This window comes from Epinephelus moara, chromosome 18 (assembly GCF_006386435.1).
Source record: "Epinephelus moara isolate mb chromosome 18, YSFRI_EMoa_1.0, whole genome shotgun sequence".
Classification (NCBI taxonomy): domain Eukaryota; kingdom Metazoa; phylum Chordata; class Actinopteri; order Perciformes; family Serranidae; genus Epinephelus; species Epinephelus moara.
In genome coordinates this window covers 31,507,553-31,530,794 of record NC_065523.1, presented here as the reverse complement: position 1 = coordinate 31,530,794, position 23,242 = coordinate 31,507,553, and the positions used below count along the sequence as shown (strand labels likewise).

General features: G+C 43.4%; 1 protein-coding gene across 2 annotated transcripts in view; it reads right to left on the bottom strand.

The window, feature by feature from the left end:
• The window catches only part of llgl1 (LLGL scribble cell polarity complex component 1), a 59,820-nt gene that overhangs the window by 5,369 nt on the left and 31,209 nt on the right, over positions 1–23,242 (bottom strand). Inside the window, exons 6-23 of one of the 2 annotated variants that reach the window (XM_050068306.1) lie at positions 20,645–20,807; positions 20,201–20,336; positions 19,731–19,785; positions 18,635–18,789; positions 18,278–18,498; positions 14,687–14,754; positions 12,907–13,081; positions 10,525–10,629; positions 8,551–8,843; positions 8,129–8,279; positions 7,589–7,727; positions 6,700–7,013; positions 6,408–6,599; positions 6,117–6,189; positions 5,576–5,690; positions 4,590–4,654; positions 3,013–3,148; positions 2,837–2,924 (exon numbers count right to left, since the gene is read on the bottom strand). In XM_050068306.1, coding sequence (XP_049924263.1) covers positions 2,846–2,924; positions 3,013–3,148; positions 4,590–4,654; positions 5,576–5,690; positions 6,117–6,189; positions 6,408–6,599; positions 6,700–7,013; positions 7,589–7,727; positions 8,129–8,279; positions 8,551–8,843; positions 10,525–10,629; positions 12,907–13,081; positions 14,687–14,754; positions 18,278–18,498; positions 18,635–18,789; positions 19,731–19,785; positions 20,201–20,336; positions 20,645–20,807 — 2,635 coding nt within the window. In that variant the 3' untranslated portion in view covers positions 2,837–2,845. The remainder of the gene's footprint in view (positions 1–2,836; positions 2,925–3,012; positions 3,149–4,589; positions 4,655–5,575; positions 5,691–6,116; positions 6,190–6,407; positions 6,600–6,699; positions 7,014–7,588; positions 7,728–8,128; positions 8,280–8,550; positions 8,844–10,524; positions 10,630–12,906; positions 13,082–14,686; positions 14,755–18,277; positions 18,499–18,634; positions 18,790–19,730; positions 19,786–20,200; positions 20,337–20,644; positions 20,808–23,242) is intronic. The other variant, XM_050068305.1, reaches the window with a different exon arrangement.

The following is a 23,242-nucleotide window of genomic DNA, read 5'->3' as shown; positions in this document are numbered from 1 at the left end:
AGGAAAGTGACCGACGGAGAAGGCAAACAAGGATTTGTATTGGCGTCGCTTTTCCTCGGTGGAGAGCCCTGAAGGAAGAAATTGGGCTGAGGGCAGACACGGATGTTGCCTTGCTGCTGTTGGATAAGTAAGTGACATGGTTTATAATTATATTATGAGTAGTATGTGTTGCTGTTACATGTACTGGACCTAGTACTTTATTATTTTCTTGGAAATGGAACTATGAACATAATGTAATGTTAGCAGCCTGGTGTTCACCACGTTGTGTAGCGTTGTGTACATGGTGTGAAGCAAGTATTACTCTGTGTACACGTCGTGTGGCGACTGGCGAGTGTTACTCTGTTTACATGGAAGTGCCGCCAGCTTATTAGTTGTAATAACGCATTATCCGCTGGGAGGCGACAGAAGTTACGCACTATAGCTTTAAAGGACAAAGGGTAGAGGTATGTCAACCTTAAAACTGCTGTAATTCTAGAAACTTTTGACTTTAATTTAGGACATTACTCGCCATATATCAACATCTTGTTTGTGTTAAAATGTATTGCTGCTCTTATGTTCATTCTATGAAAAAAAACTGCAGAACTGAGATACAGTGTAAAGTAATTTTTTTGAGTCATTAATCAAACAAAATGCTGAACATTAGCTGGCTTTAGGACCTTAAAACCTTGTATTTAACCCTAATTATTGTACATCACAAAAAAAGACAATGATGACAATGAAAAAAATGGCAACTAAAAATGTGAATATATAATTAATCAACACAATGGAATATTTATACTATAAATAAAGTACATGCCGTACAGAATGTACAGTTGAGGTGTATTATCTGTAGTTTCAGTTACACCACCAGAGGGCAGCAGAGAGTTTACAAAATGAAGGAGAGCTGTGTTGACAGACCGACAGACGAGGGAGATGACAGCAACCATTACCTCCTGATTTACGACTCCTGTGAGTGCACAGACGAATGCAACTGCATGGAAGAGTGCAATTAGTGCCGAGTAGGTAACCACTAAAACCCGAGCAGAGCCCCCTCTATTTCAGTAAATTTAATGATACATAAATCTCTGGTTTTTCATCATTACACAACACGAGCTCCAGCTGTGATGATAATCTCCTTTCTTTTGCCAAATCCAGGAGCTCCCATGTGTTTTTTATCTAATGTCTTTTATAAAAAATAACACTCCTTCAGAGGAAACTCATGAGAGGGTGTGTGTGCTGCTAACAGATGTAGAAAAGCTGTGATCTGTGTGGAGCCTTACAGTAAAGGTCAAAGGGTAAGTTTGGTATTTTTTTAACCTGGACCCTATTTTCCCATGTTTTTGTTTCGCAAGTAATGGGAGGAACATTTTTTTAAATTGGTCCAGTATTATGCGAGCCTGTGAAACAATGTCTGCAAAGTAACCACTCAGGGCCTGTTCTCACAGTCAATGTACGCCCACGAAAGGAGTTTGTTGCTCAGATTGTTGTCTGAAGTTATGGAAAGGATCCCTACAGAGACAGACCTTTTTTTGTTTAAGAGTAATATCCTTTAAGTTTAACCAGATACAGCCCTGATATCACCAGCGCCGAAGCCAAACCTGAGTTGATGATTGTTGGGACAGTAGAAAGATGAACTAAGAACAGACCTTTTTAATACCACTTAGGAGAATGAAATAGTAGTGTGCTCCAGGACTGTCTTTATCATACGATACTCAAAAAAAAAAACGCAGGTGCTCTTGAAGAAAAGGGTCAGAACATGGGAAGAAAGAATTAACTTCAGGCACATGTGAGGAGCAGGAACAGATGCGTTTGAATTAAGTTATAAAGCCTTTATTCCAAGACATGGCTGTTTAAATTAAAACACCGACCGGTTTCTTCAGGGTGCAAAAGGGTGGACAGGAGTCAAGCAAAACATTTTCATAAGCTTGGTGGGGGGGTATCACCCAATCTTGTTTAATAAGTGGCCCCTCATTGTGATCCATTGCTGTCACCACCTGTGCTCACTTATTAATAAAGATCGGGTGACACTCCCCTACCAACCTTATGAAAATGTTTTGCTTGACTCCTGTCCACCCTTTTGCACCCTGACGAAGACCTTAGGTCGAAACTGGTCGGTGTTTTAATGTAAGCAGCCATGTTTTTGAATAAAGTGTTTTTAAGTTAATTCAAATGCATCTGTTCCTGCTCCATGCATCAGTGCCTGAAGTTCTTTTTTCCTTCACACCTTTAAAATTGCAGGACTGATTCTGGTTCAACAAAAAGGGTCTCACCGCAGCCTGTTTAGCTGCTGCCGGGCTGGCTGCAGCGCTCTTGTTCAAAACATAAAAAATAAGAGTCCAGGTTGAAAAATGTTGCCCTTGCCCTTTAAGATTGCTCCATTTTTGGATTGCCAATCTAGTGAATAAACTGAATAAAATAAGGCATAACTGAGGACTTTAAAATGGTACCGTGAATAAAGAGGCTTCTGAAATGAAGCGTGGGCGACTCCGAGTACATTAAAGTCAGTGAGGAGAAATACCCTGGGCTACAGTATGAAACACTATTAAAGAGCAAGTCTTTTCAATTTGCCTCGACGGAAAAGATTTCTGCTCCGCTGGCTTTTCAGAGACACAGAGCGGAGGGAAAACAGAGTGCGGGGCTTGTTATTGGAATGCAGCGCTCAGACAGAACAACTCTTTGAAGTTTGCACACTCTGGACCGGCTCCATTAGAAACAGGTGTCTGTGTGTGTGTGTTATGTGTGTGTGGGTGTGTCTGCTTTCAAATATCCAGAGCTGAGTCTAAGCAACTGTGAGCTGATGTATCTGTTCCTGCTGGTGTTTTCTGTGTGGCTTCAGTAACTGTAGCAGGTACCTCACCTCACCTGTTCAGTTAATGAGGATGCCAGTCGAGCGTCCCTCCTCCTCTTTAATGTTCTTCAGGTTGTTCTCTGCCTCGTCCACAGTGCTGCAGCAGATACACAAACCACAAGTTAAATTACTGTCTTATGTGCAAGCCGTGCGTACGTGTACATATTAGTGGGTGTGCAGCCTACGTTAGAAAATCCCTGACGTCCTCCACGGTGATTTCTCCGGTGGAGTCGAGGGTGAGGTCAGCGCAGCTGAGGGGGGAGTCCAGCGGCGTGTCCAGGACGGGAGAGGACAGGGTGCTCTGAGGCTCTTCTGTTTGCCCTGTGAGCGAGAAACCAACACAGTCAGGGGCTGAAGCATCTGTGTGACTGACAGTGGTGTGTGTTTCTGGAGGAGTCTAATTGGCTCTGAAGAATATTCCCCAATAATGTCGGATTGAGTGAATATTATTTTGGCAAGCTCATTAAACAAAACTTTATCACAATTTGGTTAGACAGTAGGTTCAGAAACAATCTGTCATGTCTTTTATATCCCACCAACGTGCTTAAATGTAATAAAGAGGAGCGAAAGCAGGGAGTTCAGCAGCACTTGAACAAATGAAGATGGCTGAAATCTGTATTTTCAAAAAGCACTGCATCCTTTTTGTATCACTGGTTGAGGCTGAGAGCCCGAACACATCAGTTTAACATTACAACTATCTTTTTGGTTTCTTCTCCTTTAGTTCAGTGTTGTTTAAGTCACATTTTTCTTAAGTCAAGCCTGGTTTTCAAAATCCTGTTTTGATCACTTGAAGGTTCATTTTGGTATTCTTCAATCTGGACTCTATTTTGCCATGTTTTGTATCTAAAGCCCTGTTTCCACCAAACAGTTTCAGTATAGTACCTATGGAATCAAAGGCTCCGTCCAGCACTCACTGTATCAGTCTGCACCTTGTTTATCGTCCACAGAACAAGGCTACACGCCGACATTTTCAGTTGGTGGAGACCAAATAACAGAGCTCGAAAGGAGAGTAAATATTGGACCTACATTTATCAGGACACAAACCAACCAAACAAATGTTGGTGAGCGTTTCATGGATGTATACCGTAAATACAGAACTGTTTTCTAACAAGTTCAACATATCAACATTATAAGGTGATAATATATCAATGTTATGTTTACAGCTTGTTACGCTGCCCTCTAGTGGCCAAAAATGAATTAATGCTGATTTAACAGAGAGCTGATTTCACAGTGCGCTCCCGTAAGATATAAAAACGGATAATAATCTACACAGCAGAAGAGATGTTGTCTCTTTTATTCCATTCACAATCAAAAAGAAAGAGTTGACCAGATGCGATCTCTTTTAAATCTTTGTTTTCTCCTGTAAAAATTGTTTTGCTGATGCAATGATACTTTTAAGATTTAAAAATGGGAAATAAATATTCAAACATTCTCTGTTGCCTTCATGGACAGTTAATAAAGTCAGAGTGCCAGGTGAAAGCCTCACCAAGACATAAACAAACCCTACTCTGGTCTCCAGGACAACCACCACTTCCTGCCAGAGAGGGAGGTGCTGGGCAGGAGAGGCAACTGGGGCATACTGAATGGTTACCATGGAGACCGGAGGGGAACCCCTGTGCGGCCTGCTGGCAGTTTAAGAGGCTCAGAGAGAGAAGAGAAAGTGATGAAGAGGGAGAGTAGACGAGGAGAGAAATAACAAGAGGAGAGAGAAAGTGTGTGTGTGTGTGTGCGTGTGTGTGTGTGTGTGTGTGTGTAGACATACCCTCAGCCTGACCCATCTGGTTCTTGTGGGTTCCGTTGGCCTGCGGCTGCGTCGTCGTACCATCGCTGAGGAGACACATGAGCACACACCATTTACTTTGGCAGCAGACGGAGTAATAATAAAGCAATAACAGTAAAAGTATCATTTCTTTGGTTTCACATGCAGCTGAGAGCCTCCAGCTGGTGGAAACCCAACAGAGAGCACCATGAACAGTAGGTTTAGTGGTTTCCAGTGTGGGGTCCAGGGACCACCAAGAGTCTTTGACAGTGGGTCTCTGGAAAATGTTGCACATCAGTGAGCAGGTAATGTTATGCCTTGAGTCTAGTGCTGTGCATCAATATGATGAAGCACGTTGATTTGTCAGGTAGGGACTGGGATGTCACAAGAACAGATACTTGGAACCAAGTCGATGCCAAAATTCTGACAATGTGACGGTACTTGTTCTCCTCTAGTACTGTAGGTACTGGGGGTGCAGTTCTGCTGGATCTCAGCAGGCAGCATATACGCCCACACGTACTCTGGTCTGCTGTTAAACGCCAAGAGAAGAAGAAGAGTGGCTACCAGCAAGGAAGAACAGCAACACATGGAAGATGGCGACAAGCCCAGTGTATTTTGTCAATTCTTTGCTCCGCACATTGACACTCTGCTACAAACTCCAGCAGCACGATGAAACGCTGAGTGTATACTCTGCACTAAGCGCTGCACATTTGGCATTTTTGGGTAAAACGCTGCGCTCATCACTATCATTTTACCAAGTCGTCCAATCACAGTGGAGGAGGGGTGGGACAAACAGACTACCACAAAGACCAACCCTCACATCCTACATGTACAAACGCTGAACAACAACAGAAGAGAGGTATGTTAATATACTGCAGACTCTCAAATAGCGTGCCGTGATGCCAAACCAGGTGTGTTGGGTGTAAAGCAGGTCACTGATAAAAGCCACATTTCTGATAGTATTACAGTATACTAAGTGTGTGTGTTACCTGGCAGGTGTGGGCTCTAGCGGTCGGTCCAGCTGAACTGAGCAGAGCGGTTCAGTGATGACTTTGGCAGACAGTGAGAACCTCTCGTACTCTGAGGGAGAGATCAGGTAAAACCCTGTGTAGAAAACCAAAAGATAATAATTAGACAGTTATTATGACTTCAAAGTTGTGATATATTTGGAACACTTTTCTACTGTACTCTTTGTCTGAGGACGTTATTTCTGGAAAGACAAGCTCATTAATTTTCCCGTTTTAAGAGCCACAAACAAATTTCCATTCACCTACACTGAGTAGGGATCCATGGCAATAACTACATGTGTGACTGAATGCCGGTGGAGCAAGTGGAAAAATATTTTTTGGGTGAAATTAACCTTTAACCTGATCCGACCCTCCCTATTTGGAATAGTCTTTTTTCACAGTGTTGTGCATGTGAAAGTCATTATCACGTGCAGTTTTCTCTTGACTTTCAGTGCCTCAATTAGAGATCTTTTCAATTACATCTTTGCTGCACTTTTATTAAAATCAAGCATGTTTTACTCACCCTGTCCGTTCTTGGTGAAGACGCAGGATGCAATGCCGCTGATGTCCTCTTTACGGATGCAGTCGTAGCGCACCTAAAGACACAAAATAGGCATTAAGCACCAGTGCGTCATGAATAATTCAGTAAAACAACACCCACACCATGAAATTGCCAGTTGTCTAATGTACAAAAAAGTGTCGTACAGTTACTGTAAAAACCCCTAAAATACAAACACAAACTCTCTTATTGTCAAAATTAGACTTTGGCTTGTTTGCCAGCACACACATGCACACAAGCCCCTATAAACCGTACCTGTGGTCGAAGGCCAGGTATGTTAAAGAGGTGCATGTCGCCCAGGTTGGTCAGACAGACCAGTGTGTGTTCGCTGTAGTCTTCCTGCGCTGTGGAGCTGAAGAGCACCAGCGCCACCTTCCTCACCCGACAGCCTTCATGTGCCGTCAGCTTGAACTTGGTCTTAGCGCTCACCTTAGGAAGAGAGAACACCTGGACGGAGAGCACAGGATTTTAAACTATAACATCATCAGTCTATAACCTATCAGTCTAAAACCTTTTAAATGCGGTGAAGTATTTGTGAATAGATCACCTTTAGCTGTTCCTCTGAGGCGATGAGAACAGAGTGAGCGTTGGTCATGTCCGGCGCGATGGCGAGGTCCTGGGAGGCTTCGTACGGGTCTGGTAAAGGTTTCCCCCGGCCGTCCAACACACAGATCGACACCACGGGGGCCCTGTGCATCAGCTGGATCTCTTTACCCAACACTGCCTCCACACACTGGCTGCTCTCGCCAGCTCCGCCCCGCTCACACACACGACCCGAGCCCACACCGGGTACCTCCAGAGCGTAGGCATACACACTGCCCGAGTTGGTGCCTGCCCATAGTGTGGGGCCGTGGTGTGTACCTGGTAGACACGGAAATACAGTACATACAGTTAGAGGCGTGGAGGTGATGTTTGTTTGATGTCTTTCTGATGCTTTCTCCTGACACAACTTTGGGATTTTCCTAAATAAAGCAGAAGTAAACAATAATGAGAAGTCCGGCAAGTTATTTAAAGGGGATCTATGCTTGTTTTCAGGTTCATACTTATATTTTGGGTGTCTACAAGGTTTTAGAGACACTTCCTCATTCTGTCTTTGCTGAAAAATCTGAATTCCCCTCTTTTTTTACGCCTGTCTCTTTAAGCCCCCCTCCCGAAAAAGCTCCATCTGCTCTGATTGGTCACCATTTCCAGGTCTTTGACATCTCAGCGTCTCTGCACGGTCATTGCATTCTGTAATGGAGAACAGTGGCACTTTCTACTGTGAAAAAGTCACCAATAAAAGCTTCTGAACACAACCGGACATGCTGCAGCAGGAATATGATCCAAAATCAGGAAGAAACTCACAATATCAGCAACCAAGATTAAACGTTTCCCCGACGTTAGCTTCATGTAGTAGTATACATAATGTCATAATCTCAACGAGCATGTAAACACACCGTCACGTAGAAAGGTGTCAGCGAAGCAGAGACATCGGACCACTCCAGACAACGAGTCGTCTGCTGACCGGGGTTCAATCCTTCGCTGTATCGGAGTCACGTCTTCTTGCTCTGCCAGAGCAGCGTTGGCCTCCTGGACCTGCACGTGACACGGTCACAAAATGCCGAACTTAATTCTTAAATCTTACTCTGCATCACAGATGGAACGGTATGAAAATTTCATACTTGATTATAGCTACAAAAGTTATCATGGTTATCAGTATTCTCACAGTAATGTTAAACTGTGCTAAGTTTTATATTGAAAACCACAGTACATTATATACACATATGAAATCCATATCAAATGTGCGTTAACATTTAAGACAGTCTTTTAAATATTTGCTCGAGTGTCTGTCTCAGTGTAGATAATGACAGGGGACCAACAGCATCACTGGGTTTGCCTCCTGCACACCCACTCTGTAAACAAGGGAATAGCAAAACAAACCCACGTGGCGTGCTGCGCCTGCTTCTGGGAGACTAATACCAAAAGGAATCCTCTACCTTGCTGGTGGGTGTGGAGATGGCACGTTTCTTCCCAGACACTCTGCTCTTGCGGATGCGTCTGAAGCTCTGTCGTAAGGACTTTTTCAAGGACTTGACTCTGGACAGGGGGCCTTCCATCGCCAAGGAGTCATTAGGGTGCAGGGTACATCTGGAGGACATAAAGAACAGTACGGTGATGCAGTTTGGATCTCACTATGGTGAATCTGTCAGCTTGCTTTATCCTGTTTTTTACTGGCACTGGCCAAAAGAAACGCAATGTACATTGTTTCCAGGCTGCATTAACATCATCACATTGACTGTTGTAGCATGTGTGCTGTACAGAATGTGTACGTGCCTGTAATGTAGTTGGAACAGAAGGAAAGAAAAACACAGATGTAACAACCTGCGCTGTGTGTGGGTGAGCGTGAGTGTGTGCTAACCTGGCCAGCACCGCATTTCGTCTGTGGTAGTCAAACAGGCCAAATCCATGACTCGTCCCGAAGGAGATCAGGTTCCACTCGGCATGTAGAGCCACTGCTGTAACAGAGGCTGGCGGCAGGCACTGCACCAGCACCAGAGGCTGAAACCCCGGAGGGAAGGGGGCGGGTTTGAGTCGCGGCTCCAGCCTGTCGTGGCCTTTCCATGTGAAGCCCTCCCTGTCCTGCAGCAGATCGACCACAGACACGTCCACAAAGTGGTCTGAACGCTCGTCACTCAAACCCAGAACGATCACCTGGAGAGAGAAAAGGCAAACCATGCTCAGTTGGTACTAAGTGCCCAAAGAGCTGCAGTTTCTGGAATACTCAGACCAGCCCATCTGGCACCAACAACCATGCCACGTTCAAAGTCACTTAAATCACCTTTCTTCCTCATTCTGATGCTCAGTTTGAACTTCAGCAAGTCGTCTTGACCATGTCTACATGCCTAAATGTATTGAGCTGCTGCCACATGATTGAGTAGCTATTTGCATCAACAAGCAGTTGAACAGGTGTACCTAGTAAAGTGGCCGGTGAGTGTATGTTTAATCAAACACTTTTTATCATGGTGATCAAAACTCAAGTGCAGTTTGTAGTTGTAAAAGTATACTTCCACTTCGCACAGCTTTTCCCATCACAGCTGAGCAGCTATGAGGTGTAAGAGCACTTGTGTGACTGCAGCTGCAACTCTTAGCCTGCCAAGTTCATCAGCTAGCTTCAGCTCATCCAAAGAAAACACGAGGCGATTTAAAAAAAAGAGGCTCTTCACCTCATATGAACTCTCAAGTCAAATAGCCTCATTATTCGAGTCATTAGCGTATTAACTGTGGGCAAGTAGAGAACACAGTAAATTACATGGTAATATGTTCGATCTTTATTATCAACCGGCAAACTGTGTGTTGTGTTAACCTGCATTATTAATGTTGTGCCAAAATGTGAGGCTACTGCAGGTATATCATGTCTCATCAATCACAGCTTACTACACCATACTACCGAGGTCGAGCAGAAAGGTTCTGAGTCAGCAAGACTTCGCATAAAAAACAAGCAAAAAAACAGTGAAACTCTAATCTAATCTGAAAGGACATAAAAAACAAGCAAAAAAACAGTGAAACTCTAATCTAATCTGAAAGGACAGACGCAGGAAGTGTCCACGCTCAGCAGTCAGACAGGAGTCAGGTTAATTTCCAGGGCTGGTACCTGCGGTTATTCCAAAGGCTAGTTAATAACATGTCGGGCAGGAAATCCAAAGTGTGGGATCATTTTGAGAAGGTGAAGGACGAACCCAAGGTGATATGTAAACTCATCTTCATTGGTCAACTACAAACATGACGTATCATCTGAAACATGGAAGTAGCTACATGCCCATTAGCCCACAGCGTCATTAACAGGCGGCTCGCTCAGTGTGTGACGTGCACTTGTAGATAAAATATAGGCCTATATTAATGAAGGTTCATTAGTACGGTTTTGTATTTCTCTGTAATGTAGCACAGTGTTAACAATGTTACTGATACTATTCTTTCTCACACCTTCAACTCAAACCATTGTGTTGCTCCGCCCAAAATATATTATTTAATAATTAAATTAATATCATAAACGTGCAGGCGACCAGTCGACTAATGGCCCTAAATGACGACTGTTGGTCGACTAGGAAAACTCTTAGCCCTATTCCATACAGACTGATTTTTACAGTACAATCATCTCAGCAAAAATTATTCTATTATCTCAATAGTTACTTCAATTAAAATATCAAATTCTATTTAAACATATTAAAAACCTTGAATCATTTTTGGGTTTTAAACCACATATAAACACTCTTTAGAACAACAACTTGAAAAAAAGAAACCTTACAGTATTGTGTGTTCTTGAAACAACCCGAGATGGTGTGTGTGACAGAGCCCAACACATTTTGCACGTGTGTGTACTGTATGTAAAATTTACCTGTCCAGCAGTTCCAGCCACCACCAGCTTGTTGCTGTATTTGCACAGACTGATCTTCTGGATGCCCAGTCTGGGGTCGTCACTGTACGGATCAAAACAGCCCACCTACACACAAACACACACACAGAAGCTTCAATTGGCAAAATAAATGCAAAGAACACCCGACATAGGTTTTATTTGGAGCTACTGCTTTCTGTTTCGCTCCACACGTTCACCTTTGCTCTTGAAACTTTCCGAAACACTTTTGTCTCATTCCAAATCTTTGATCTGAACCGACAGCAAACAAATTCAGCTCAGACACACCAATATCAAAATGCCCTCCGTCCTCTACGGCAGCCTCTCTACTCTTAATCTCTGCCAAATGCCAGGACAATCCCCCTCATACACACTCAGCAAAACATGTGCATTAATCTGTCTCTCACACACAGTAGGAATTCCAATAGAATCCCCTCTCACATGGGAGTTGTGTCTTGGCAAAACAAAGAGTAGGAGAAGTTGGTCACTAACACACACACACATGCACATAAAGAGTGGGCTGATGGGTCTGGTTTTCATTACACAGGAGGAGGAAAAAAAGGAAAGGCTCCTCATCCCATATGAGGGCCACATTCCTGAACATGCAGCGCCGTTACCACAGGATACATGAGGAAAGGTGGGGGGAGCGAAAGAGTGAGTGGGAAGAAAAGAGGCCAAAGACTAATTAAATCTATTTGTCACTGTTAAAAGCATCACTAACAATCTGTTTTCGCTCTTTCTAACCCATTTCTGCTACTAATTTCTTAAAGGGATAGTTAACCCAAATATACATACTTTCCCTCCGACCCATGGTGCTGTTTATCAGTCTAGACTGTTTGGTGAGGTGCCGAGCGTCTGAGCTATCGGCTGTAGAGACGCCTGTCTTAACTTAAACTCAACAGGCAACAGCAACGTATCTTTCCAGAAATCATGTTACTCAAGATAATCAACAGACGTTGTTGCGAGCAGTTTAATGTAGGAAGTATTTTCTTCTGACCAAAGTACACCTGCCAACTGTATCACCATGCAGAAGGAAACGTGAATCTAGTCATGGACGAGAGGCTCCTGCTCATGCAGTCTGAGATGTAACATCAATGGTGTCCTCTTCGGCTGAGCTGTAACATTAAGCTGCGTTTCCACCAAACACTTTCAGTATGGTACCTTTGGAACCAAAAGTAACCCTTCAGACATGGCACCTAGACCCTAGCGTTTCCACTGCAAACAGTGCTCTTAAATGTGGGCAGGTTGTTGTCACTCACTGCTCCGTCCAGCACTCACTGTATTTCCTCCTTTATCAGTCTGCACCTTGTTTATCGTCCACAGAACGAGGCTGCACGCCGACATTTTCAGAACAAAGTAAAACAGGCTGCAGTGAGAGTCTCTCTCCATGGGATATTCAAAAATAGCAGGTGTGTGCATTTAGTCCTTCTCAGGCAAGCTCAGGGGTTTAGTGTTGCTGGAGCTCACAGGAAACGGGGCTTTAGCTAGCTCAGTGGTGCTAGGTGAGCTAGCAGTCAATGCCCACTTTCTTCTGCATGGTGATACAGTTGGTGGGTGTAGTTCAGTTGAAAAATAAAGTTCCTACATGAAACTGCTTACAACAAGGTCTGCTATCTCCAACACTTTACAACTCACACCAAAACAATCTAGACTGATAAACAGCACTACAGGTAAGTGGAAAAACATGTAGTTTTGACTGTTGGGTGAACTCTCCCTTTAACACATGATGACAATCTCCCAGGGACAGCTACCTACTGAACTCTTCCTAGTGAAGGAACAAAAACAAAAAAGCCACACTTTTGTCTCTTCCCTTCACTGTAATCCCTCCATCTACAGACGAGATCCAAGATAATATATGGTTATCTTGGTTATCTGCCCAAACACTGAGAAACATTTCCAACTGTGGATCCAGTCGATTTAAATATTCATCGAGTGTTTTCCTTCATGACCCATCTCCATTTCCTGTCAGCATCTTCCAAAGCCGAGCTACTCAGTCAAATTCGCTGCGCTTCTTCCTCCTGATGCTGAATCAGTTCATTTAAATGTAATGCTGAACAAAGAAACAGGCCATTACAACAGAATCAGACTGCGGCTCCTTCACCGTCAAGTTTTAATAACAGGAACAATGGGGTGGGTCCTGTCTGAACACCCAACACATGAAAACAATCAGATGAGAGAATTAGGCCACAGATGTAGCCACAGATGTTGTGTCACAGGGCGACTGTGTGTGTGTGTGTAATACACAGACTGTTTTCATTCTCACAGCCTGTAAAGTAAGACCCTGTGTCGGATCTTTACAGCAAAGATTTCAGCTCTTTTATTCTTACTACATTTCAATTTTCTCATGCTCGTCTCCTCAGTTCTCACCTTCCTGAAGGGAGGCCATTCCTCCTCCTGCTGCATGTCGGGGTCGTCGTTAGGGTCCTGAGGATCGTCGCAAGGGTCGCAGTCGGTGTGGAAGACATTGGCTGTGCTGAGTTTGTACAGCGGAGTAAGAGCAACACCAGACGCATCCCAGAAACGCACGGTGCCGTCTTCATGCCTAGAAAACACATGATAAAAACGTATTTAAGGGCAAATTAATGAATCAATTCTAAGGTCTCCAGATGTAGCTGCAGAGTGAGCGCTTCTTGCTTTCAAGCTGCTTTCCAGTGCAGGGGGCTGTGGACCTGAGGGCGCTGAGGGTGCTTTGACACCTGCCCTGTTTGGTTCAGTTCAATCAAACTCAAAGTTTGTTTGCCCACTAAGTGAGGTTCATTTGGGCAGGTGTGAACACAGCAATCACACTCAGGTGCACACCAAAACAACCAGACCGAGACCTTCTTGAAGAGGTGGTCTCAGTCTGGTTACAAACGATGCAATGGTGCAGTTCGTTTGTGGTGAGAACGTGTTCTGACCTGGATCTGAACCAACTGCAGTCACATGACACATTGTTTGGGTTAAACATGAGCATGTTACAGTCCTGGAGGATTATTAATGTGCACCTCCTCCTGTACTGCCTTAATATGCACATTCAGCACATCCAATGCATCAAAACATTGTTTTCTAGTTGGAGCCGCGCCTCGTTTTCAAACTGTATGGTTTGACTAAAATGAACAATGACAGCAATATAGTCCACGATGAGCAGCGCTAAAATCAACCTGCGTAGTTGTCCCTCCATTGTGACATTAGAAAGTGTCACATTTATCTTGCAAGTGTACTCTTCTTCAACGTTTGCTTTACTTCCTGGATTTTTCCCACATGGAAATTCTGACCAATCAAGAGCAGCTTTCTCACACAAGGCATTTGATCTGGTCCGCTTGTAAATGCTGCTGTGAGAACATGAACCAACTCTAGGCAATTATACAACTGTGTCACAAAATTAGTCCCTGATTCAGACCAAAGGGGACAACTCAAGGTCTGAAAGCACCCTGAGTGAGATGAAGGCAGCTGCACAGGGACAGAGAGGCTTTGCTCGGTCAGGCTCAGAGATACTGTTATCTTCTGCCTTGTGTTTATAGTTAACAGGTGAATTCACAGCTCACAGTAACTTAATATGATACGGTTTCTGGCTCTTGTTTGATATCCAGTATCAGCAAAAAATGTTGCACATTTCCAATCCGTTGTTAGTGTAGTTTGCTCATGTACAATATTACGTGAATGTCACTGTCACCCTGATCGTCCTGCCGAACCCCGTTCTAACCCTCAGACTTCATATGGAAAGAGTCAACAAAGAGTTGATGATCCAGCCAATAGTTCTCAAGATATTTCGCAAACTGTGCTTTTTTACCGAATTCCAATCAATCCAGCTGTTCTGCTCCATTGTGCCCCATGCTAACACTAGCTCTGCCAAACATCTGCAGTTGGCAATATTACACCAGTTGCCTCAGGTTTTCCTTGTTGCAATTCCAATTCTGACAAATTTCATTGTCAGGACAAGTTAGATGTAGATGCAGTTTTATTCAGCACATCCATGTCGATCACATCAGAGAAGAAAAAAAAATGTCTCCACGCAGCTTTTAGTCACTTACACTTACTAGAAAGCAGCAGATTTGGACCAGATTTGTGTCATGAAAGAAAAATGAAACCTGGATCCACCAGCTGTGTGGAGGCAGCCTGTAACTGTTGATATATGACTGTGTTTGTGTATGTGCATGCGTGTGCGTACCCTGTCAATAGCAGCTCTTGTTGTTTGGGTGGAGGAGCCAGGTTTTTCCCTCCACAGATGGGCCAACTCTGCACAAACAGACAAAGATCGGAGGAAAGTTAGAACTCCGTCACACTGAGGAGATGCAAGAGAAAAATGTAACACATTGAACCATTTAAGACATATTCCCTGACCCTTTCCTTTTTATCATGACATCAGCTCAAAGTGTCCCAGCCCTGACACTGAGGCACTCCCATATGGATGAGATGTGTATGCAGAAACACACAGATATCAGCTCTTGTTGGGTTCACTCTGTTGCAGTGCCAGTCTCTTTGGTTTGGCCTCACACACACGGACAGACAGTGATGATTAACGAGTATACCAGCTGTGCGTGCGTGTGTGTGTAATCTGCCACTGATCAAACAGCTGATCTGAGCTACAAAGCCTTTGCAAAGCCTCTAACTGCTTACACCTGCTCTTAAAGTTAACACTCCCAGCAGGCTGGTGGTCACACTCCTGTAGGTTTCCTCAGAGCTGTTTAGCTGCCAGCCTCTGAGCTCAGATGAACTGGTACCAGGGATGGGAACTGATACGGGTTTATTTATACCAATGCTGGCATCTCTTCCTTTATCGATTCCCTTATTGATTCCTGAGCAATTTTTTGTGTGTGGCAACAGTCAGTTGTCTTAGTCAAAGAAACATTATGCAGCAGCCTGCCTTTGTGGCACTAATGCTATTACATTTACCCTCAGATACAGAAGTGCTGCTCGGCTGGGAAGCGGTGACATTTGTGTGCAGAGTGTCAAGTACACAGCATTCCTGGAATTTAAGCCCATGTTATGTAGAAAGATGTTTCAGCATACTGGTGAAATTATAATGTTCATCTTTGTGAAATCAGGGTTCCCACACCATCTTAAACATCAAATACAAGGTTAATAGTCAGTTAGCAGATACATCGCACACAAAAGGGCTGAATTGCTTCTTCTCTTAATTTAGTCTTCATTTGAAATGTTACAAACGTGTTTCGCCCATGGTTTTGTTTGTTGTAACATACAATGCACGGGTGTTTTTGACAAGGCTGCAGCTGCACTGAATCCAATCAGAAGCAGCTTATTGACTATCAATGTGATGTTTCCTGCCATCACCTGCTCCAAGTTGGGACCAAGAACTGACAGCGCTGTGCACGGGGCGTGTGCTTTTGAATGAGATCAAATACAAGGTTTTTAAGGACTTTCTGGGCCCACATTCAAGGACCCAACCTGGCATAGTTTGATTTGCTCAAATGATTTGCGTCTTGGTGCTGTTTAACCTGCAACACTCAACTTCAAATACCAATGCATGCACATGACTGCCACCATATCTCAAAGCAGGTGGCGCGTCAAACAGTGACCCAACTGTGGGAGGGACGTGCAGACTAACCAATGTGAAGCCTATTTAATTTCTATTCCTTTACAAAATATATAAATTCAAGCACTTCCAATGACTAGGTCTGCAACGGTGTGATATATTCATGGTCTCAGCAAATATCACTGTTTCACAGAATATGGTATCACACAAGTATTATCATTATCAGTTACAATGACCTTTACCAGAATGAAAACTGGAATTTTTTTGGTTGAGCAAATGCTTTACTATAATTGAAACTTGAAACCTTTTGTTCATGAAGGTCTTTGAAAAAAGTCTGACAGGCAGTCGAGGAGGAAAGGAGACGCACGCATGCTAGGGGTGGTAGAAAAAAATTGACACGGCATTGTACTGTGATGTTTTTGTGTTGCAATATCGTATCGCAACCTTTACTACATAAATTATTAATATTACTAATACAAATTAAACTTTCAGACTGAAAACTTTCCTCCTTATCTTATTAGATGAAACAGATGTTGGCGAAGTTTTCCTTTGGGGACATAATTTACAGATGAAAAAAGATAATAAATCACAATACGTCGCAATATATTTTAGCCCTATACTCAGCATAGTTTAAATGGCAATAATATTGTATCTTGACTCAAGTATGGTGATAATATCGTATCGTGGATCCTCTGGTGATTCCCATCTCTAACGCGTACAGGTGCATGTTTTTAAAAATACCACAGAGAAGCAAATGTACGCAGTATGATAAATGTCAATTTTTATACGGTTTCACGGTATACCACTGCAATCTCAGCAGTGACCCATGTCTACTGATGTGTGTTTTATTTTGCTTCAAATTCACAAACTTTCAAGGATTTTAAGGACATTTCCAGCAGCATGAGTTTGATCCCACTGTTTTGCAATACTCAGCTGTTAGAAAATCATACTGGTATCTATAAAAGAAACTCGGAGGCATACGATTGAGATAGATCAAACCGTTTGGAACCATCTCTCACCTGGAATCAGCTCTCGATTCCCATCCCTAAGTCATACTGTAAGTAGTCTCGCCATCAGACAATCAGAGATCTCCGCCTTCTGATAGTCTGGGGACACTCCTTTCTAAAGTGTGTTTAACACACCGGAGAAAACGGCCGGCTACAAAGCAACGCCTCTTGCATTTTTGAAAAGGACACGCCCTCCCGGAAATGTGCGCTCCCCCTTTTCTCGTCCGCAAGGAAACAAACACACAGAGAGCTTGAAAATGGATGCCGAGATATTTAACTCTGTTTTATCAAACGTGTGCTCAGTCGACAAGATTGTGGAAATGAAGGACTTAGTGACTTTGTTTAAAACTTTTAACGCAGTCGGACTATGTTTACGAGCACAAGAGTTCAGCGAGCCACCAAAGGACCGCCCTGCAGATTTACTATTGGTTCTGCAACATAGGGAGTTTTTTTAAACTCTGAAATTGTATCCGCCCATCTAAACAGAAAATCAGGGAGAAAGAGATTAGTCTTTAGTTAAGCAAAGCGTCTAAAGACTGACTTGTGAGTCTATACCGTAAGTGATGCCATCCATTTAACTTCAATATCCTTAATCTAAACCTCTGTAATTTCACTGTACTTGCTCCCCTGTCCTGAACAGAGGCAGCAGATGATCCTTGATGACACCCGACAGCCTGTTGGTAGAAATCCAAATCAAACCCTGTAACCTGAGTCTGTGAGCATGCAGGTTTGTATGTATGTACAAAGTATGTACACTGACAAGCTCTGATGGCTCCATTTGAAGCATGAGCAGCCTGGCTATTGGCCAAGCTCTGTTTAAGGTGTTCTCAGGTTAAGCTGCTTACATGCATCTTGGATTCCCTGTAATTGAATACCCCTTCTACCATGAATAAACCAATTTACACAATAAGCCCTTCGTTTATAGCGTCCTGCCAACACAGAATCAAAAGATGCTGCTGCCAGCTACATGCGACTGAGCAGAAATCAATTAGAAAACATGAAAAAGAAACTGAAGCCCTGAAGGAGAGGATGCCAAAAGATCGTCTGAGAGACAACAGACCAAAAGAAAACTGCGAGAAATGTGTCAACAAGCAACCAAATAATCACAAATAATAGTAAAGTATTAGCTTTCTCTGTAATATGGGAGTGAACTGAAGATATAGCTACAAAACATTAGCTTTATTTGTAAGTATTAACAACATATTTTAAGAGTAACAGTGTCAGTACATGTGACTGCAGACCACAGTGTGTTTCTCACCCCGTGTGCTTGTTGCCGGCCCTGCTGTGCTTTGCCGGCGTTGACCAGCCTCTCCCAGAGTTTGGGAGGGACGCTGGCGACGTGGAAAGAGCAGGTGATAGCTGAGGAGTGGAGAGGAGCCAGGTAAGGAGTGGGCAGAGTGGGCCAGCCGGGGGTCTGGAGGTCTATCACAACCAGCTCCTCCTCCAGTAACACGACCAGCGCAGACGGCTCATCAAACTCTGTTAGAAGGAGACAGATTTTGAAGTGCTGATGCTCCTGAAACATTTAGACTGTATTACACAACATGATAGCGTTAGCCTAAAACTCTATATACATAGATACACAACACATCATAAACGCAGGCCAGCTCCTGACCTTTCTCTTGCTCTACACTGTGGACAGTGAAGAAGTCGATGACTCGGGATGTGAAGTCAAGTGTGACGTGGTCTTTGTCTTGTTGAATGGTCAGACAGTGGCGGTCACCGTAGCTGGCTCTGGGCATCCCTCCACTGTACAACAATACTGGAGAACTGGAGGCACAAAGAAAAGTATTTTTATTCATCTAGAACAACATCAAGCGAGCATGCATATAATTTGGAAAATAGAAATACCACTGGCAATACAAAAACTGTTTTTCTTTTCTTTTATTAACTACTTGGAGGAACAATGAAAAGCCAATTTTCTGTTCACTTTTTATGACTTCTTGTTAGTATCCTTCTTGCGGTAAACTATAGCAGATTGTCTTCTTGGGGAAGGAGACAACACATTTTGTATTTATGGGGAAATAAATAATGTATTTAAAGTGTAATAAAAATGTGTAAGAAAGAAAAAACAAATGAAAAAGAAAACAAAAATGAATCTTACATATTAGGGGTGTAAGAAAATATTGATAAACTTAAGTACTGCAATATTATGTTCTGTGATTCTTTGTAAATTAATTTACTCACATTGCAGAAAAAGTAGTGCTTTGATGTAGAGCTGGGCAACATGAAGATATGTATATCGTTGTCGAGATATGACACTATATTTTGTCTTACATTTTGACTACCGTTGTATCATGATATCATATTTTTTCCCTCATTTTAAAGTCTGAATTACAGCAATGTGATGTAAATTCATCACTTAACAAACTTGACACACACTCACATGTTTTAACTCTTGTTAACTCTCATGAAAAACTAAAATTTTTATGCATAAGGTGGTGTGTTCTTTATATTTTGAAAGTTTTCCTAAATTTAGATTGTAAAAAATTGCAATATATCGCCTTGCTTAAAGTATCACAACATATCTGGCACCCCTAGTTTCGTGATACGCATCGTATCGCCTGATTCTTTGCAAAACACTGCCCTATTATGAAGAATGACAACAACAGACAGGAGTGAAGATATACTGGTGCTGTGACCTAAAATGTCTAGTCTGGCTGCAGGAATCAAACAGGAAACATACATCACAAAATACGTCACACACTCACCCTGTCTGTGTTGTTCTCCACAGGATCTTGTTGATGGCCTTACAGGGAAATGGACCTGTGGCAGACAGTCATGAACAGTAAAGTTAAAATTATTACACAGACACTGGCTGGACTGAAACTATTAAAAACCCAAGGAAGCCTTTTTTAGTCACAGAGACAACAAAAGATAGAAAAATAAGATTTGTGTGCAGAAAAGCAGAAGTGTCCCTCTTACAGGGACCCTGACCATAATTCTCAGCATAATAATGTGTCACTATGAGTCACGATACGTCAGCAGACATGGTTCGTTAAGTCAGTGTCAGTCACAGATCACTGGTCTTTTTGACGAGACAGACACCTTCACACGACCTAGTGACACTGTGGTTAAAGAGGCTTCAAACAGACAGGCTGGGAAACACAAATTGGTATTTCCCGTCTAATGTCTGTCTGCCAATGTGAGTGTGTGTGTGTGGAATGTACGCATTTCTCACCATATGGGATGGTAGACGACACTGGTTGGTGGTTGTTGGTGTTGCCGTTAGTAACAGCCCACACGGCATAGCCCCCGTCGTTATGAGAACTGACAAATAAGTTTCCAGTGCGTTCCCACACCAGGCTCTCCAGCTGCTGCAGGGGGTTCACACACAGTATACGCATCAGACAGAGTTGCATAGCAAAAGAATTACACCTTATAGAAAAATAATGAAACTAAAGGAGCTGCTATTGCAATTTTTAACTACTGTTATTCCTCTGTTACGCCTCTGTTACAGTAAACACCAACATGTCCAGAACAGTGACAATAAATAAAAAGTAACACACCGTAAAACAAATCTTAAAAGTTCCTCACTGTACCCACATGAAAGATTAATCGTAGAACACTGTCAGTAAAAAGGCAACACCCACGTGCACTAAGTTTTGCTCTGTTAACCAGGTACCTGTTTGCCCAGGAAGAGCTGCTCGACATGACGGGTGCTCAGATCCCAGAGGACCACCAGGCCCCGGCTGTAGCCAATCAGAATCTTCCCCGACTGCTGAGGATGTTCCTGAAGAGACTCCACCGGCCCCAAGGACTTCCCACATCTGTAATCATCTGGCAGGCTGGGGAAACAAAACATCACCCATCATCTAACACGTGTAGTTAATTTGTAAACCAACATGCCGTAAATTAAAATGTCTACAGGTCAAAACAAGGTGAAAGAATGCCATACTTACCCTACCTTAGACAATTTTGTTAAATACATTTTATAAGTATGTTTAATGTCCATAATTGACCCTTTGCTAAGTCCTGCCCCCGGACACAGACTGGCCAATCATAATGTAGCATCGGGCCGGCTTAGACCAGGGTCCGACAACATTGACCCTAATGCAATCGTCTCAGATTTTCAGAATTTCATATCAGTTTGTGAGCACACAGGTGTTAGTCAGTCCGAGCTGTGTTAAATCAGTCTTTTTCTTGTTTTGAAGTTCTGACAAAATGAAACGTTTAATTTGATGTAAGTTTTTAGTCGTGGCTCATGCGAATACTGAAGTTCAATGACATGAACACTATCAATAACCAGTAGCTGTGCTCTCCTCAGCACCAAAGCAGCAAACAGGGTAGACAGTAGTCTCGCTCACCAGACCTTTCTCAAGAAAAGAAAGGTCTGGCTGGACCGACTCTCACTTTAAGATTGGAGAAAAAAACGCCCCGGCTGCTTGTATTTCTTTCAACCAATCACAACCGTTCTGGGCGGTGCCACAGCAACGGTGCGCTTGCAAAAATATTGCCGGGGGGAAACAGGTTTCGGTGTAACGCACCCACAAAAATATCACCTACAGGACGCGAACCATGGCAGAAAAATGGCTACATCCCCGCAAGATCAAACACCGCAAAAGTTAGTAAAGGACGTGTTGAAAATGGTTGAAAACTGCTACACAACCGGAGGTTGTAGGGCGGGACTTCAGCGGGTGGCTCGTTCCGCCCAATGAGAGGCTGATCTATGCAGCGAACTTCCGCCCACTCAGACTAGGTAGACAGTAAACATGTAGGGGACTCTGAGGCACAAGAACGTGAACAAGTCTTGGTTCTCTTGTACCGTGGAAAAGGAGGAGAAACAGGTGGAGGTGGGGCATGAACAAGAGTCACAGTGTTCGAATAATCTTATTTTATTTAATTTTTGAAGGTTCTTCTCTCATTCCCACCGTCTCGTCTTGCTAAAAAAAACGCAGCTAACCATCAGAGGCTGGTAGCGTGCTGAGGTGACAAAATTAAATATGTAAACTGTGCACTGTTTACCTTTATTGATTATATTGATGTCAAATTGACAAGAACACTGTCAACATATGAAGCATTTTATCTTCTGTTTCTAGAGTTCCTTGTTTTTGCAGACATTCAAGGAAGTGTTCATATGTCATATTTCTCAAAGGGAGTTTGGCGTGACATTTTCCGCCAGTCTTTTACCATCAATCCTCAACACAGCTTCACAAAATATAAAAGATGATCCAATGAGTGGAGGAAAAATCTGTGCTTACTGATAACCCAGCTGGAAAGCAGAACACAGGGACTGTATATACTCCACAGGCCTCTTTTCTTTTGCACCAAAACAACCCAAAGCAAAACTCTACGTGTTTAAATTTATGTGTAATCTAATCAACACCGAGCTCAAACCAGCTGTACAAACTTTTATACTACCAGAGGCTGCTCCTCCAACAACAACAACAACAACAAATCAACAACAAGCTGGAGCTGTTGGAGTTTGTGAACTAGACATTCCTCTGAGGCAGCGGAGGAATGTAGAGCAGGACACACCCTCGAGATGTCAGAGGATTCCCTCAGCAATGGACGGGGAGAAGAGGGGGAGAAGACAGAAGAAGACAGGAGAGGAAGCATCGGAGAGACGGAGGAAATGAAAAAGAAACAAACAAAGTGGGACGGACAAGACGCGATGCAGCTTTCTGCTGCGGATGAGGCAGAACCATCGGAGAGGAGACAGTCGGGCCTGCGTGAAACACACTCACAAACACACACACACACACACACACACACACACACGCATACAGACTTCTGACTGCTTTGCTGGCGTCCACTGAGGAAGATCCTCTCCGGAAGCACAGAGGCAGAAACATTCCCAACAAAGCATTCCATTGTCTCCGTCTCTCCGTTCGAGTATTTTTAGGGAATCCAGCATCCTGCTACTGAGTCCCGGTGATGAGCCTCTATGAGTGTGTGTGTGTGTGTATGGATTCAAATGTGTGTGTGTGTGCGTGCGCACGTGCACGTTGGAGATTCAGCTGAAACACTTCCCCAACCGGAACACCGTGTTTTGGCAGCCGGTACAAAGCCTCCCTGTCTAAAACCTCCCCTCCTTTAAACATACCATACAAATCACACACACACACACACACACACACACACACACACACACACACACACACACGGGCCTTATCAGGGCCCTCGTTAGGCCTCAGTTCTGCCCACTTCCCTAAACAAGCCTGGTTAATGAGGGGTTAGGCCAACCAGTCAGACCGTCACACAGCAGAATGGAGATGGAACA